Source organism: Echiichthys vipera, assembly GCF_963691815.1.
Source record: "Echiichthys vipera genome assembly, chromosome: 5".
NCBI lineage: Eukaryota > Metazoa > Chordata > Actinopteri > Perciformes > Trachinidae > Echiichthys > Echiichthys vipera.
The window spans coordinates 27,509,716-27,526,839 of record NC_139830.1 but is presented as its reverse complement, the minus strand read 5'-3'; the positions used below and the strand labels follow the sequence as shown (position 1 = coordinate 27,526,839).

The following is a 17,124-nucleotide window of genomic DNA, read 5'->3' as shown; positions in this document are numbered from 1 at the left end:
CGCTGCAGTGGGGCGTGTTTTCACACAAACAGCCTCTGATCCTCGGAACGGTGGGGGAGAAAACTAAATGTTCAAAAGTGTGATGACACTTTATTAGAGCTGTTGCTTGTTGTGTTTAAGCAGAAACATGAAAAACTTGCCGAAACATCTGTTAAAACCGGACTGAATTAGTTTAGTGCACGCTCATCACACGTGTCTATGCACGTAGAGCGAGTTAACAAAGTTGTTATTGTTTTGGTTACTATTATTTATTTTTTTAATCACTCAGGTTATGGCCATTTGGCGGTCTGAGCCCTGTACTATTGCTACTATTAACGTTCATGTACCTTAGGCTACTATAAACAATTTCCCAAATTCAACCTGTTTTGTTTAGAAATTTAAGATTGTATGGAATCATAGAATAAATAACTAAAAATAATAAAATACTAACCTTATCATTTTGTCCATATCAGTTGCCCTCTAGTATTTATTTCTGATATTCCTGAATTTTCTGATTTCCCAGAGTCCCCACCTGTGCTACTTCATAGCTTTTACAGTCAACAGCACCTTTGGCAAAGGTGAAACATAAAAAAAACTGGACCATACACAAGTGTTAAGTCAGTTTTTTTCATCATGTAAAATACCAGGATTATTACGGTTTCAGACCAAACGTGCAAGAACAAACAACTTGCACAATGTGGTGCTCAGAATGGAGAGCAGCACAAAACACACTAGGATGCTACATACTAAAAAAGAAACATTTATTTTAGAACCTGGTGTCCCGTCTTCTCTTTATCTAAATCCCAGGAGAATTGGTGAGTGGACTTACAGAACAAAAACAAATCTCACTTAATGATGTTTGACCTTGTAAGGCCTTGCATTTCTGTAAACATTAACAAAACTGTTCTCTTGGAAGATATTTTCAGGCACCTTGTCACAATTATTTGTTTCCACCAGAGTCAACGTAAACAGGTGAGTGTACACTATAGACACACCCACGCAACTAATGTCAGTAATTGTCATGTTATGCTTTGACCCTGATGTTTGCCTAGCTAGAGCCACTACAGAGCTAAAATCTGCCTCTGACTTTAAGGAGGCTGCTAATGACAAAAAGAGGGGGAGACCTTGATGTGAAGTATGCTTTCACTCTGGACATTTGAGTTGAACAGATTAGATTATTGTTTAATTCCCCGGTAAAAAAGGCTCTGCTCTCTACACACTGAAATACAGATATACAGACATTTACAGATGTCTGACGCTAAGCTAAAAACCAGGCAACGTGCTTTACAGAGTCCTTCACAGCAGAGAGGGCTTCTTACCCGATTACATAAATAGACTAGAGACTCTCAGAGGACAAAAGCAGATAGACACAACCAGGACACAAGATGCAGTCTTTGGACAGGAAGAACTGTACCACAGTGAACAGGACCACAAGCAGTTCTAAAATAATACAGTAATAATTCACCTGAGTATTTACCTAACTCAACCAGGATTCATATTCCAGCCCAAAGATGTTTTTTTGTTATTGTTTTTAGACAGTGATGCACAAATAATGTTTATCATATCAGGTCCTCAGCTCTAGTACAGTACAAAGGGACAGAATAATATCCTAACACTAGTCAGAAACATGTACAACTCCCTATCACTATTCCCATGATAATATGCCAAATCCTATGAATCTTATCTTGCCAAAAAAGTAAGTTGCTAAGCAACGGCCATGGAGCAGGCTTTTGGGATGAGGATAGATACTACATACAACTTCAGAAGCTAAACCATGTGTATCTGCCAACAGCCAGACAACCTGGTGTGACTGCAGTCTGCTACTGAAGAGCATGAGCTGCTAACACACCAATACACTTTAGTGCTTCTATACTATACTAAGGACCACACTGGCATAATATATTCCATACTTATTTAGCCCTAAAACGAAGTCAGCTCTTTGAAGAAGTATTGCTGAGACAGAGGGCTGTCCTCACCTGGTATTAACACATCTGAGTGATCTGATCACGGGTGGACAGCTCTCAGTACGTCTTTTCACACCTGGCAGTAGAATGTGTCTCCACATGCGTCTTCAGTGAGCACTTGTGATCTGATTTCACTTCTCTGCTCTGTATGTTTATCATTTCCTTTTACATATAGATAGCCTACATATTTCAATGAAACAAGTGTTTTGTTATTGTTGTGTTGTGTGTGAATTTCAGTCGTTACTCTCAAATTAAAACATAAACGTGTTATGAGGCGGCCTACAGTTTGTCTGTGTGCTGGTGGTTGTAACTTTTCTCTCTCACAAATGGCAGTTTGTGTGTAATATCTTCAAATTTTCAGGTGCATTATATGACGATGCTGCATGATTTTGCTGCTTCATAATAAAAGCTTTTAAATAACAAAACAAAGGGGGACTTTTATTGTGAAGAATGTATAGGTCTGGTTTGACAATAGCAATGGTGCACGTTACAGAGAAAGAACAGGAATATCTGCAGTAATATATCTAGTAATTTTTTTAACCTAAAGATATAATTACTATCCAAACACAGACAAACATATAATATAAAACACAATCAGTCACACTCACACTCAATCACACAATTAATTCTCTGTGGTTTCTGTGAGAAATACTTTCAAAATGATAATCATTAAAAATACAAAAATGAAGCAAGACAAATCAACAGAGCTACCATTGATTTAGAAGTTGTGGACAAAGTCAGTGAATATGGACATAGTTCTGCTCACAGCTGAGAAGGTTGTCCATCATTGTGGCTCAGATTGCATGTGTGTTCACACTGCTAAATGAATCCAGATACAAGTGACTCAGAACCCCTCCGAATGTGGCCTGAGCGGTCCGATCTCAATGCGTCCTGAATGCACTGCATTCACACTGTCTGATCACTTAGCACAGATTTAAGAAAACTGGTCTGAACGGCGCTTGCTACATATGCCTGGCCAGATTAGGCCAGTCCCACTGTGATGCTTCTTTCTGGGAATAAAAATAAAATAAAAATTTGCTTTCTCACCCTTTATCTTCACCAGCACTTCTGTATCACACATGATCACAGCTTTCTATGAAGTGTGAAAAACATGTTAACGTAACCATCTCTTTCTTCATCTCTCTGCTGACCATATCTTTAATTAAGATTTTGAGTGTGTGTGTTGAATACATCTTTAGGATGCAAAAGAGAGTTTGACTCTTTGCAGAATAAATATACGAATATTGAGAAAATTGAGTATTTCACAGATTTCAGTGTTGTTTGAGTGCTGTACAATATGACAAGTGTTGAGTGGGTTGTTTTTGTTTCTTTTACTGTAAGCCATATTACATACTTTCATCTCAGATGAAAACAAAGAAATGCACTAAGCAATATTTTTGATACTTCAGCTTGTGGGCGTAAAAACAACAATGGACTCCTTTATACATAAGAGCAGCAAAATATTTCACAATTTCAGTGGTCCACATGCATAAATCTTCTACAGACAAATAAAGCATTTATACTGTTTATATAGTATATATAGTTTGTATCACAACATGTACTTTTTATCACAAGTACTTTTTCTTTAACCTTAACTGACAAATAAGGAATTCCTTCATTATTATAACTTATCATCTATGTCAATTTACAAAACATCTGCATTCAAAACTTCTAATCCTTTGCAAACAAAATGCAAGTAGAAGATAGCACAATGTTTCTCCTCCTCTTCTCCTCTGTCTGTCACTCTCTCTTTCCTCCTGTAAGCATTTTCCAGTAACCCAATTCTGCCTTCAGATAAGCACATGACCCATGAATCTATAATGGAAACAGCTCTGCGCTCTCAGGCCTCGCAGTGCTGCTCTCTCTACATTATATCACGGTATATCATTACACATCAGGCCGCCAATTTTTCTCACATCATTTGCCCACGTTATAGACATATACACACGTCATAACTTGCACGCGGGTACACACGCACTAAACACACACAAACACATTCTCTCACACACCTTCCTCGCAGTGCCCACTATAGAAGAAGAAAAAGAGAGAAATGACTGGGTTTTGTACAATAGGCATACAGTAATTAGACATAATGAGAAGTGTTACACTGATCAGCGAGCTGATTGGGCAAGGCCAGAGAGGTGATATAATACCTCAATTTCACTGGTTTATTTAAAGCTCTTCTGTTCCGACTAAACAAGACCATTTTCACTGTAAAATCAACACATTAGGTTGCATTCTTTTGAAAAGTGACCTTTGCCGTCATGCAAACAATGACTGTCTTTAATGTAGAGCTGGGCGATATAAACATGTTTATGGCACATATTTTTCTAGATCGTTTCTTTTTGGACAACGTTTCTGATCCTTGCATGTCATGGTCATTTTGCGCTAAAGTACTAATACAAATACTCAGTAATTTTGAAGTATTTAATTCAAACAGGAGTAAACAAAAATAGGCTTTACCATGTGGTTATTTCATACAGACTAGCAGAAAAAATGCTATGTGGATATATATCATTATCGAGATAGCCAATGACCTAGCCCTACTTCATAGCGATTATGGTCCTGTAGTCCGATCCACACAATATAAATAGCAAAAATAACCAAATAAATCCATTCAATCTATCAGCTTTAGACATTCATCCCCTCTCACTCCCCCTCCCTCTCTGTAAACTCTGCGTGGCCAGTGATTAGCTTAGCAGCTCAGCTACTGAAGCTTCTGTTACCTTGGAGAAGCAAAAGACCGATACCAGCAAGCAGCCTCTGCCTGCCTCAATGGCGGAGGTTGGAAGAAAACGTAAGTGGAGCGGGGAAATGGCAGAAATGTGACCTACATAGGAACCAAAGACGAGTCAACATCGGGGATTCCTTTGAGCGGTGGAGAAGGCCACACCAGGATTTGGGACTGAAAACAGAGGCTGAGACAGCAGACTTTTTGTTGACCAGGTCATTTTTGAGTTTTATTGTGGTAGATGTTACATAAATAGCCTCCATTAGTCTGTGCCAATACTGGCTTATGACTGTGAACGTCCCCAGTCTGATAAACGGCTATGTCAACACATGTTAGCATACGTTAGCCATGTGTTTTTAGCGGGCCGGCTTCTGACTCTGCGTGTCTTTAGGAGGGAGAGGGAGGGGATACTAGCTACGAACGTGCGAGCCGAAATGCCTTATATATGTGATTTAAGTTGAATGATGGACTATTACTTAACCCACTTTTGTATATATGTAATTATAACTAGGCATCTATACCTATATGTCTGAATTAGAGCTGCAACTAACAATTCGTTTTCTTGTCAAAGAAAACATCAGGAAAAAGTGAAAAGCCTATTGAGATACCTTCAAATTGTTTTTAGTCTGATAAACAATCCAAAACCCAAGAAACTTCAGTTTGTTATAACCTAAGACAAGGACAAGCAGCACAATCTCACATTTAAGCATCAGATGGCTACCGTTTGATAAATGATAAATGAATCAATAATTAACATAGTTTCTGCTAAATTCTTTGTCTTTCAACTGACTGACTAACCACTTCAACTTTAGTTTCAACTGTGTCACAGGAAGTCTTACATCATGTGCACAGATAACACATAATGCAGCGTTGTGCCTTGGCTCCATTACTCTGCTCCCACCAGGGGACTTCAGTTTCAGCCCAGCCATGGATGAGACTGCTGAGGATCGAGCCATTATGCCATAGTCAACTATATTCAGATTTATAGCAAAGTATGATGAGTACAATTAGTTTTAGTTCAAAAGATTTTTACTCTTGCAGTGTTTCAACGTAAAGTAAAAAAACTGATGTAGATGATGACCATAACTTGGCTGTAGCATTACACAAGTAAACCCGACTGAACAGACTGAACATGTGGGAATTGTATTATCTTTGCGTCGTGATTTTCCTCCAACTTGTGCCTAAAATGAATTCTTGAACATTCATTTAGCAGAAAAGGTGTTCATGTTTGCTGGGGATCAAGGCCATCTGTAGTATTATAACATGAGCAAATGTCATTCAATTATCGCCTTCACTGCCTCTCACAGGCCAAACACAGAGGCACGCACATACACAACCCAATGCGTGACTTCGCCTTAAATAGGATCACAAATCAGTGATAAGTTCCTGAGGGAATGTGGCACTTACTTTGTGCCGACTTAGTTCTACCGACCAGTACTGTTTTACACATCCAGATTCACATCACTGCAGCCAGTCAGAGGTGTGAACACAACAGTCAAACGTCAACCCAGTGAAACCTGGACGTGCAGTTGGGGGAGCACTGGCTAATTACGTCTGTGTCGACTGCATCTTTACAGAAAAGGCTGATGTGCTGTAGAAATCTCCTTAATATGAAACAGATCCTATCAGGACACACTGCACTGGTGAAGGTTACAGCGCTCCCCTCTCTATTTAAAACCCTTCTGTAATACTTTCTGCCCTTGATACTGGCATTGTTACTGTACGCTTTAATTGCGTGAGTTTAGCACTTTAGTGATAAATGAAAGGTATAATTCTATTGTATAAAATAGTTCAAAATAAGTTTGACATTGGGGAATGAAAGGTTGTGCAACTTCAATGACTGATGTCCAAGCTTTTACATCAGTGAAGCCTGTCTGAAGGGAGACAGACACAAGAGGTCACTTTTCTCTTTAAAAATAAACATTAACCTTCAGTGATCATACAGAGTTTTGACAGTTTCTATTTATCTCTCCAAACACAGCTAACATACCCATTCCTTATAGTCCTAAAATGTTTCTCTGCTAACCATTAGCACAGTAACCTAGCTGGCATCTAACATCAATGTGATTCAACATAAAAGTATGTGGCTTGAGCTGTATGACAAGATTACAACACAATATTGGTTTGCCACAATAATGGCCCTCACATGTCCATGATAACAGAAAGATATTCAATCCTGCACTCTCTTTCTTTTTCTCTTTCTTGCTTTTTCTAAGCTTCGGTGCATTGTTGTAGTATATTTAAACAACAACAGTAACAAACCTGCTACCATACGTCAGACACTGCATGAAATTACCCATGTAACTCCAGCAGGAAAGATCCCCACTCTTGTTAGTAAGACGAATGCAAAGGTGCCTTTATGGCAATTCGTTTTAAATCAAATGGAAAAGGAGGACCAGAGAATGTGAACATAGTGATTCATAAGCTATGTGTTAACAAACTTGGGACTAAATTTGGAAACACCAAAAATCTCAAAATCTCCCATCTTAAAACTCACCATCCAACATATTTGTAAGTCTGCCCCTGACTCCATCTACAAAGAGCAGCTGGACAAAAACTCCAACTTCATAAGTATAGACTTTACCTCTGCAGACATTTAATCATAAATGAAAACCATTATAATGGTGTCTCTAAAAGGGGCCTGGTATCCAGCACTTATATGTGACTGATCAAAGCAACATATGACCACAGAGCTTCAAGCTTCAAATATGTCAAATTATCTGTAAACTCATTGTAAGAGCATTGCCCCCCCCCCCCAAGACAACAAACATCAAAAAGGCAAAGATAGATTTGACAGACAGATTATGACATACGACAGACTTTGTTTGCCTTAACTTCCAAACCTAAATTTAATCTGAGAAGTAATTCCTTCCCCCTCTCTCTTTCCTGACATTCTCTGCTGCTTAGCACAAAATAAACACAAATATTACATAATAAAATACACAAAAACATTACTCCACATTCCAGAGTGTCATCTTATCGTGTTCCAAGAAACCAAAAGGGCATAAAACTCATTCTACACCAGTATTAAGCTGTCAACTTCCAAGCAAGAGTAAAAAAAAAAAGTACGAAAACTGCATCTACGAGTTAGGAAAACACTACGGTTTAGTGACTGGCAGCACTCACCTTTTCAATTTTGTCTAGCCATTCCTTATTCTGGGCCAACTCGGCCATGAAGGCCTGGTGCTTCAGCCATTTCTTATGAAGCTTCTGGGTCTCGTCTCGGCTGCTGTCCCTCGCCATTAGCATCTTCTCACACACCCAATCCCCCAGCTGGGGAGAGAGGAAGGAAGGGAGTGTGAGGAAGACAGAGAGAGAGAGAGAGAGAGAGAGAGAGAGAGAGAGAGAGAGGTGTCAATACAGGATGTGCATATATGCTGTAAATTACGGATATCTTATTTTATAAGGATTTGGGAACACTAAAACACTCTCACACACACTAACAGGTACATACTGAAATTGTGTCCAGTAAGACAAACATATGCTTAATTCACTGCATGAGACATACACATACTTACACTACTGTATATTATCATAATTCACAATAAAAGTACAGACCAGCAACACATACAGAGAGAAATACAAGGTCAAACACATGAATATTTGATGACGCACAGCAAGCACATGTAGGCAGACACACGTGTACCAACAAGCTTGGCTGTAAGAATTCACAGGTATATACGACACAACAGAGCCACAGCATCAACACACACCCACACAGTAAACAACCCCCCCCCCCCCCCCCCAGCAAGCACCCCCCCACCCACCCCCCACACACACACATGTACACACACACATGTCCACTGTCCATCAAAGAGTAAAATCTGTGCCTGTGTGAGGCAAATACACAGTGAGAGCACCTCCCGCCTCCGTTGACAGCATCACCAAAATATTCAGGTCAGCATCAGCACCCTCGTCTCTCCGTCATCAACATCCTCACACCTGCATGCAACACTTCCACCTGCACCTTTCAACCCTCTCCTAACTCAGCTGTAAAGCGAATAACCCTTTTACCGGCAGCGTTTAACGGGAAAAGCCCACAGGATTGTGGCAGCTGCAAACAGCCGCTGGTATCCGCATCCTCGCCGGTCTGCCGACACACACGTGCAAAGACGCTCTTCACCGCAGAGCCAGATGGAGAGAGGAAGGACAGGAAAGGGAGAGCTACAGAGAAAGAGAGGTGCCTTCTGCGGAGCTGAACACGAGACAGCTACACAAAAGGTGTGCTGGGTAGAAAATGCCAAGCAGGAGGGTAAATAACAACAATACTGGAGGCTGAGGAGACAGACTGAGGACTTCAAACTGAGGCTGCGCTCCGCTCTCTCTCGCTCCCTCTCTCTCTCTCTCTCTTTCTTTCCCTCTCTCTTTCTCTATGTTGCTGAGGATTTGTTATACGCTCAACCAGGAGAGAGAGGGGGCGGGGGCAGATCGGTGACGAGTGAGAGGGCAAGAATGAGGAAGACTGAGAGATAAGCAGAAGAAGAAAAAAATCATTCTCCCCAAAACAATAAAATGGCAGGCAGCCTAGTCAGTGCATGGGCGCCCCTCCCCTGCCCCACACCTTCAGTGAGTGGGCGAGTGAGTGAGTGGGCTGCCTGGCTGGTTGGAGGAGAGATGGGGTAGAGGAGAGGAGAGGGAGGAGCAAAATGCTGGGATTGGGATGTTTTGGGGGAGGGAATGCGATGCAGGCAGCGCCCCTAGGCTCACCGGTCATGGTTAATGATGCTGAGCCAGAGGGTGGGGGCTTTAAATGGTGTCAAAACAGGGGGATGGATGGATGTAAAGGGAAAGAAAGATTTTTTTTTATTTGATTGAAACATGCCGGTCTTCGCTGTCAGCCGAACACACGACTCAGCTACAGCTGCTTTTGTTTTATCCTTCCCCTCCCGCAATACACACCACACACTCCTCTGCCATCCCTCTCTTCCTCTCTGCAGCAGTCCCAGGCAGCTGTACTCTCTGACTCTAGCTTGCCTGACTCTGCTGCAGTGGTAAAGCAGAGAGAAGAGAGAGAGAGAGAGAGAGAGAGAGAGAGAGAGAGAGAGAGAGAGAGAGAGAGAGAGAGAGACACACACACACACACACACACACAGACAGAGACACAGAGAGACAGAGAGAAGTAGTAGAGGTTTGGACAGAGGAAAAGAGAAAGAAAAGAGGAGGGGTGACAGTGGGAAGAGAGAGACAGGTAGCAGTACTGCTCTTTCCTTAAAAGGACAGTGGTGGGATTTCTTTCCAACACTCTCCCTGTTTGTCTCCTCTTCCTGGAGCTATCACACACAGTAACACACAGTACGGACGGGTGAGGACATGCCAGCTAACAAGAGTAAACACGCCTCACATATTCACACGCATACAGGAGTGTGCACACTCACACTCGTAAGGATTGCACACGCGCACACACACACACCTACAGGTCCCATGACTGCATAGGTCATGGAGGGTCACAGCCTGATGCCCCCCTTGAGACTGTAAATGAATTGAATGAGGGGAGAGGAGGAGGAGAGAGGGAGTGTGTGTTGGGGGGTTGGGGCGGTAGAGAATGAATGAGAATGGATGAGGGAGGGGGAGGAGAAGTTTGTCTGACTTAGGAGTGGAAGAGAGGGACCAAAAGGAAGAGGGAGAGGAGGGAGAGGAGGATTCATTACATTTGTATGTATTTGAACTGCTGGTCTCAGATTTTGTCCATTAATAGACATCTGTTGGCGAGCGGAACTAAAAATGATAAATACATGTGAGTAACGAATATGCATCACCAATTTGAAGTCTTTTTCTGTTTTTGTACCATTGTAAATTCAATCTATTTGTATTTTAGACTGCTGGTAGAGCAAAATCATTGGAAGTCATGATGGACATTAATCAATTAAACCAGTACTAAAACCCAGGAAAATGTATTATTATTCATAAATCCATAAAACATATATAACATGTAAAAATAAATACAACATATCATAGCATATGTGGAAAACAACCCCCCCCCCCCCCCCCCCCCCCCGGCTGCAACTCTTTAATAAAATTAAAAACATGCATTTCACTTTATTTAAAGCATTGGACCTGAGGGGAAGGTTTGTGTTAAGACTAAAAATAGACTTCAGAAACACTTTGGAGCTTCAGGCTTTTTTGAGGTAATTTCTGCATGTCCTTAATATTTAGTTTCGAGTTTTTGTGACCTAGTAAGCTAAGGACAAATACTAGTCTACTGGAAATATGAAGAAATAAATTAGATGAAGAAGACAAAAGGTTAAAGAGGAATTTTCTAGTCCTGAGAAAACACAGATTTGAGTCTTTATCCCAAAGAGAAGTCTTAACACCATTTATCCTCAGCATACATTCACTCGTCCAAGGCACCGATTCTTAATATCTGACCTGACAGAAGAAAAGCACGTACAATACGTAAAGAGGCACTTTGGCATGTGTTACATCTATTATATAGAGACACACTGGCCCTCATTTATCAAACGAACGTACAGCAGAAAAACGTGCGTACGACCATTTCCTGGCAAACGTCAGCATTTATCAATTTGGATGTGAGCGGGAGCTACGATCACATCTCACGTCTGGTCTCAGGTCGTGTACGCACATTTGAGCCTGTGTATTTGCGGTGCAGCAAAATCTGTCTGAAAATAATGAACAAAGCTCAGCTGTCATTAAGCATAAGCAGTCACATATTAAGAACAGATCAAACAGATCAAACGGATTCTTAAAACAAATTAAAAAAATAAAAAATTGTGGTTGGAGCGATTGATTGTACTCATGTGGGTCTGAAGGCACCATCCATGAATGATTACGCATTCATCAATCGCAAAAACTACCACTCGATAAATGTACAGGTGATTTGTGATGCCAAGCTATCGCTTTTAAACGTGTGCCCGGTGGCCAGGGGGGGACACACGCGATTCTTTTATATTTCAAAACAGCTCGGTTCCAGCCCCCCGCGACCCCGACAGGGACAAATGGTTGAATATGAATGAGTGAATGTGTTGGCACGTGGCTGCAGCAAGACGCACTGCAGAGCCAAAGTCATCTCCTCGGTTCGTGGCTACCCTCGATAAATTGCATTAAATCAAACAAGGTATCAGATGATTAACATCTTGGTATGGTTCTTCTAGATGACAAAGGTATTCTCTTACGGAATACCTAATGACCCCGCTGGCAACCTGCTACAGAGCAAGAGCGCCGTATTCAGCACCCCTGCCGTGAAATGCACCCCCTTGCATTATAGGTGATATTCTGGATCAGAAGGCTGTTGTTTTGACCTATAGGAGTAGTTTATATACAGGTGACCCACAACGGTCAGAACATTGGTTACTTACAGTCTTTCAACTATTTTAAAGAGTTTAAAATCACAAACTCGGATAAAAGCGAACACAAAACAACACCTTTTTGTGTGTTCTGTGTAAATACGCTGCAGCCATAATTACAAAATGAATTCAATGGATCTTTTGAGCAAGTTGAATGTATTTGACTCAGCGTTTCCTAAACATAATCCCAGCTTTTCTTGTAATTCCTAGGTTCAAACGTGTGTGCTTTTAATTGGGTTACACCTGTCCAACAGTGCGCACAGGCGCACTCGGGTCTCAGTGGAGCGCTGCTTCGGTTTGACTCCCTCCATTATTCTTTTCCATACAGCATTTTTATGGGCCCCTTTTATTCCACTCTTAAGACTGACAAAAAGCACATCTTTATTTTGCTCCATCTCGGATGTCAGGATGCCAATCTGTGTGTCGGAAAAGTTTCTTTTCTAACCAGCGTTCTTCCTCTCCGTGTTTGACCTCAGTGGGCGAGGCCTCCGAACCAGGAATATTTAGGGGCGTAACATGTTAAAGACGATCCAATTCAGCCGCCGCATTTATCAAGGCCCGCTCATTCGTACGCTGAGATTGGTCCGATACGAATGTTTCATAAATCACACGTGGGTCCTTTCCTACGACCAATTCTGCGCTCAGATCTGCGCCCGTTTTCACGCAAGATTGATAAATGAGGCCCACTGTGTTTAGCAATGCAGCCTTAGGGCATACACCTGCTCTTTTCCTGAAACAGATTAGAGGGTGAATCTGGATAAAAAGCTACAGCATGATCCTTAATGTGAGGTCATTGTTGAGGTCCGATCTACACAATATGAACAGCAAGAAGGACCAAAAAAATCCATTTAGGGCGCACTCACACTGTCCATCCGTGTCGTACACAAGCACGTTTCACGGCTAAAGTCTAGTTCGTTTGACCAGTGTGAGTGCAACCATACCGCGCTTAGGAGTGGTCCACTTGCTGAGTGTTTACTGCAGATTTGGGCAGATGAAAATATTCAAAAACAGTCGACAAGAGGCACAAAAACTCAGAGGTCTATGGAAAGATTTGTAAACAAAGCGACTCATCGCGATGATGTCAATCAATGCGTGTGACGTGTTACGGCGTGATGGCGTATAGGCAGGCAAGAAGCATTTGCGCGAGGCCCAGGCAGTGTGAGTACAAACGGGCTAGCCAGTGGGGGGAGAGGGAGGGGGGGGACAAGTACCCTAAAGCCCGGGGCACGGTACGGATGGGCAGTGTGAGTGCGCCCTCAGTCTATCAGCCATGGGCCTGCATAGAAATTGACCAAAAGGAGCCATTCGGTCCAAAATGCTCCCTTTGGTTCGTACCCTCCATCCAATCTTCGCATCTCCCCTCGTCTCACCTCGTCTCCCCTGCTCCCCATCATCACGCCTCGTCCCCTCTCACTCCCCCTCACTCTCTGTAAACTCTGAGCAACTAGTGATTAGCTTAGCAGCTCAGCTATCAGAGCTTCTGTTACCTTGTAGAAGGAAAAGACCGATACCAGCAAGCAGCCTCTGCTCACCCCAACGGCGAAGGCTGGAAGAAAACGCAAGTCAACCGAGGAAAAGGCAGAAATGTGACCTCCATAGGAACCAAAGAGGAGTCAACATCGGCTACGCCAGGATTTGGGACTGAAAACAGAGGTTGAGACAGCAGACTTTTTGTTGACCAGGTCATTTTTGAGTTTTATTGTGGTAGATACATAAATAGCCTCCATGAGTCTGTGCCAATACTGGCTTATGACTGTGAACGTCCCAGGCCTGATAAACGGCTATGTCAACACATGTTAGCATACCTTAGCCATGTGTTTTTAGCGGGCCGGCTTCTGACTCTGCATGTCGTTAGGAGGGATAGGGAGGGGATACGAGCTTGGGGGGAGGAATTGTGGAACCCTGAGGGGAGGGGTTTGGTTAGGGGGGTGATAGATGCTAAGCAACGGACAACTGTCAGCCTGGTGTGTCAGGACTCTAACAGCAAAGGAGCTTTACACTTTGTCTTGTATTTCTGAAGAGTAAAGGAAGTATTTCTAAAAGAGCAGCTCCATCTTTGGAGTGAATTACAACTACAGTAAAATACAGTACAGGATTAGTACCAAAGGCTGTACTGACAATCACTGAAAGGAGACTACTGAACAAATAACAAGGTCTATGTGCTGTTGAGTGGATGGAAATAGCAGTGAGAAGAAGAAAACACGGGAATGCAGCCTGAGCCAAACAGAAGAACGCACCCTGGCAGCTGAGAGCTCAGGTTCCTACGGACTGACGCAGTCACTCGCCCACTGTCCACACACATACAGGCACAAATGCACACGCAGAGTCAGGGAAAGCCTCCTCATGCATACTGTATTCCTACAGACACGCATACCACATACAAGCAGACAGATAGGTAAAGCTGACACACACACACACACACACACACACACACACACACACACACGCACACACACACGCACACATACACGCACACACACGTACACAGTGAGATACACTCTGCCTCTTTTGAATTAGTGATGAGGAGCTATGCTGATGAATTATTCAGTAGAGCCAAAGAGAGAAAGTTGCTGAAACTAAACAATGTTTTGGCCCAGAAAGAACCCTGTGACTCTGCAGGGTGAGAGAGCAAAGACTGCAGGAACAAGCAGATGTGAGCCGGGTGCAACACAACTGGACATGCATGAGGGGAGGGGCATGTCAATGATAGCTTCTAACAAAAAGAATCAGGAGAGAGATCCTTACTGTACACTGACATGTTTTGCAAAAGATTAAAAGAAAAGAAGTAAAAGATTTTGTGTATAGTACTGGTGTCAAAGGGTAAGGTTGAGTAGAAGAAGCAAATACTAAACTGAAAAGAATGAAAGATAGAAATACTTCAACACACATTATTACGTGTGTGCTGTCAGACGTACTGATAAAGACCATATGCCAAAGTACAAAAAGGCTTTAATAATTCAATGAAGTTATTCTATTGCAAACTATATGTTATTATGACACTGGCAATAAATTAATTACGACAAGATGGCAAAATCTTATTGTTTCTATTTCCATTTAAATTTAAAATAGTTGTGACTTGGGACTGCTAACTGAAACCCGATATATATCAGGCTTATTATCCCATATTCATGATGATGATGATGATGTTTTGAGTGTGGTCATGGCCAGGAAATGTTAAGAGTTGTAAACTTTTGAAGTTCTTGCATTTTCACTAGAGGCTGCCAAAATGTGAAGTTGACTGTGGTAACAAAAAAAGAACAAAGAGATGATCTTCCTCTTATTTTTCCCTGTGAAAATACTTTTAGACCAATTTAATGTACTTCCACACTAGTGAGTTCAACTGGTACAACCAGTCTGTTGGCCTCCTACCTCATGACAGTCCTGCAGAAACCTCTGAAGTTCCCACTGGTCATTCAGCTTTTCCAGCCACTGCTGGGCCAGCTCTCTGTTCTGGTTTCCCCTGAAAAAATAAATCACAGGAATTTCAAAAAACATTCAAAAAACATTCAAAAAATGAACACTACTACAAAATATCTAGGTGCGGTCTCTGACAAACTCATCGTCCGACCATAATCTAAATTCCCAGCATTTTAAAAGCTTGGTGATGGAGGTCTGATAATTGTATGGTAGATAACAACAAAAAAGACCAGGTATCATTTGTACCCTATTTGTACCTTAATTAACATCATAATTGTGAGGTGACTTATTACAGAACCGAAATGTAACACATTAAAATAATGATGTCGCTCATTTATTTGTCCCCATGAGAGAAAAAGTCCAATGACTTAATTTATGTAAATTAAATCTAAAAACCATATGGTTCTTCACATTGCTATTGTTGGACACATGCACAAATCCCCCAACCCCCACCCAACACACACACATACACTCTCCACCACCAACTCAGCTATCACACAGATTTCATGGTCATGTGTCAGTTGTGGACTAAACAGGCTGAGCTCTGTTTTCTATGTTTTGTTTCGTTTTTTACTTGGGAGTCCCTCTCCTCTTTTCTTTAGCTGCTACCATTCTTTGTATTCATGTTGTATTGTATCCGCTGCCTACTTCTTTGTGCTTTAAAATCCGCTCAACGTACAGCTAGGACAGTGTGTGCTGCTGCAGTTGGTACTCAGTTTCAACAGAGACAAATCAAGCATGACGTGTTGACAAGAAACTTCATTTCAACTTCAGAATTCATCTCATCTCCAGGTCATTTACAGTTATCGGAAGTTAGGAGCTTTTGCTGAATCGGACGTGGCACACTCTTAGGAGCCCACCATATGAAAATAGTAAGAGAAAGTTAAGATAAGATAAGCCAAACGTTCCTACAGACACAACTATTCCTACTGTTCCATCATACAGCATGAAATCATGTTCCACCTTTTTCTGATATTCTCAAACTGTATATTTATCTTTTTAATTGTGCTTTAGCTCCTTTTCCATTATCAGCAGACATATATTCTTTGTGTCATAATTTCTACATGCCACACGCTGTAAACGTCCTCTACAAGAAAGTTACAAAGCAAGAAGAAAACTAGTTGTAAATGTGAGAATTTTACGCACCTATTGGCGAGGGTGTCGATGCGTTCCTTGATGCGGTCAGAGTAGATGTTACTCTGGCTGATGAGACTCTCTCCAGCCTCGATCACAGCTTTGATCCTGTGCAGGTTGAGCTCCATGGTGGTGGTGAAGTCCTTGTGTTTCTTTATGGCAGCTTCAACTGTTTCCACTGTGGTGGGTTGCTCCACGTGAGCCAGCGCCGACTCCTAGAAGATGAAGATGGGAACAGTAAGGTGACTTCTTGGTTCAGGAACTGATTAAGGGAAGTGAGGAGATGAAAGAAAAGAACAATAAAACACAAATGAACACAGCAACCAATTTAACTCTTGAACTAATCAGCAATGTTAATTGGTTAGTTTGACAACCAAAACTAACAGTGTTTATCAATTAAATCATATTTCAGCCCCTCAATGTGAGGATTTGCTGCTTTTCTATGTCTTACATGATGGTAAACTGAATACCTTTCTTGGACTGTTAGCCAGACAAAACAAGCACTAATCCTAAAGTAAAGTACTAAAGTAATTTATCCATCAATAACTAAAGATCAGAAAATGTTTGACACAAAACTACTCAAACAAAGTATATCATT

At 41.7% G+C, this 17,124-nt stretch overlaps 1 protein-coding gene across 1 annotated transcript in view; it reads right to left on the bottom strand.

The window, feature by feature from the left end:
• sptbn4b (spectrin, beta, non-erythrocytic 4b) overlaps window positions 1-17,124 on the bottom strand; it is a gene marked incomplete at its 5' end in the record, with an annotated part of 78,102 nt that overhangs the window by 35,148 nt on the left and 25,830 nt on the right. The window contains 3 exons of the mRNA XM_083914248.1: window positions 7,801-7,947; window positions 15,345-15,435; window positions 16,539-16,741. Coding sequence (XP_083770374.1) covers window positions 7,801-7,947; window positions 15,345-15,435; window positions 16,539-16,741 — 441 coding nt within the window. The remainder of the gene's footprint in view (window positions 1-7,800; window positions 7,948-15,344; window positions 15,436-16,538; window positions 16,742-17,124) is intronic.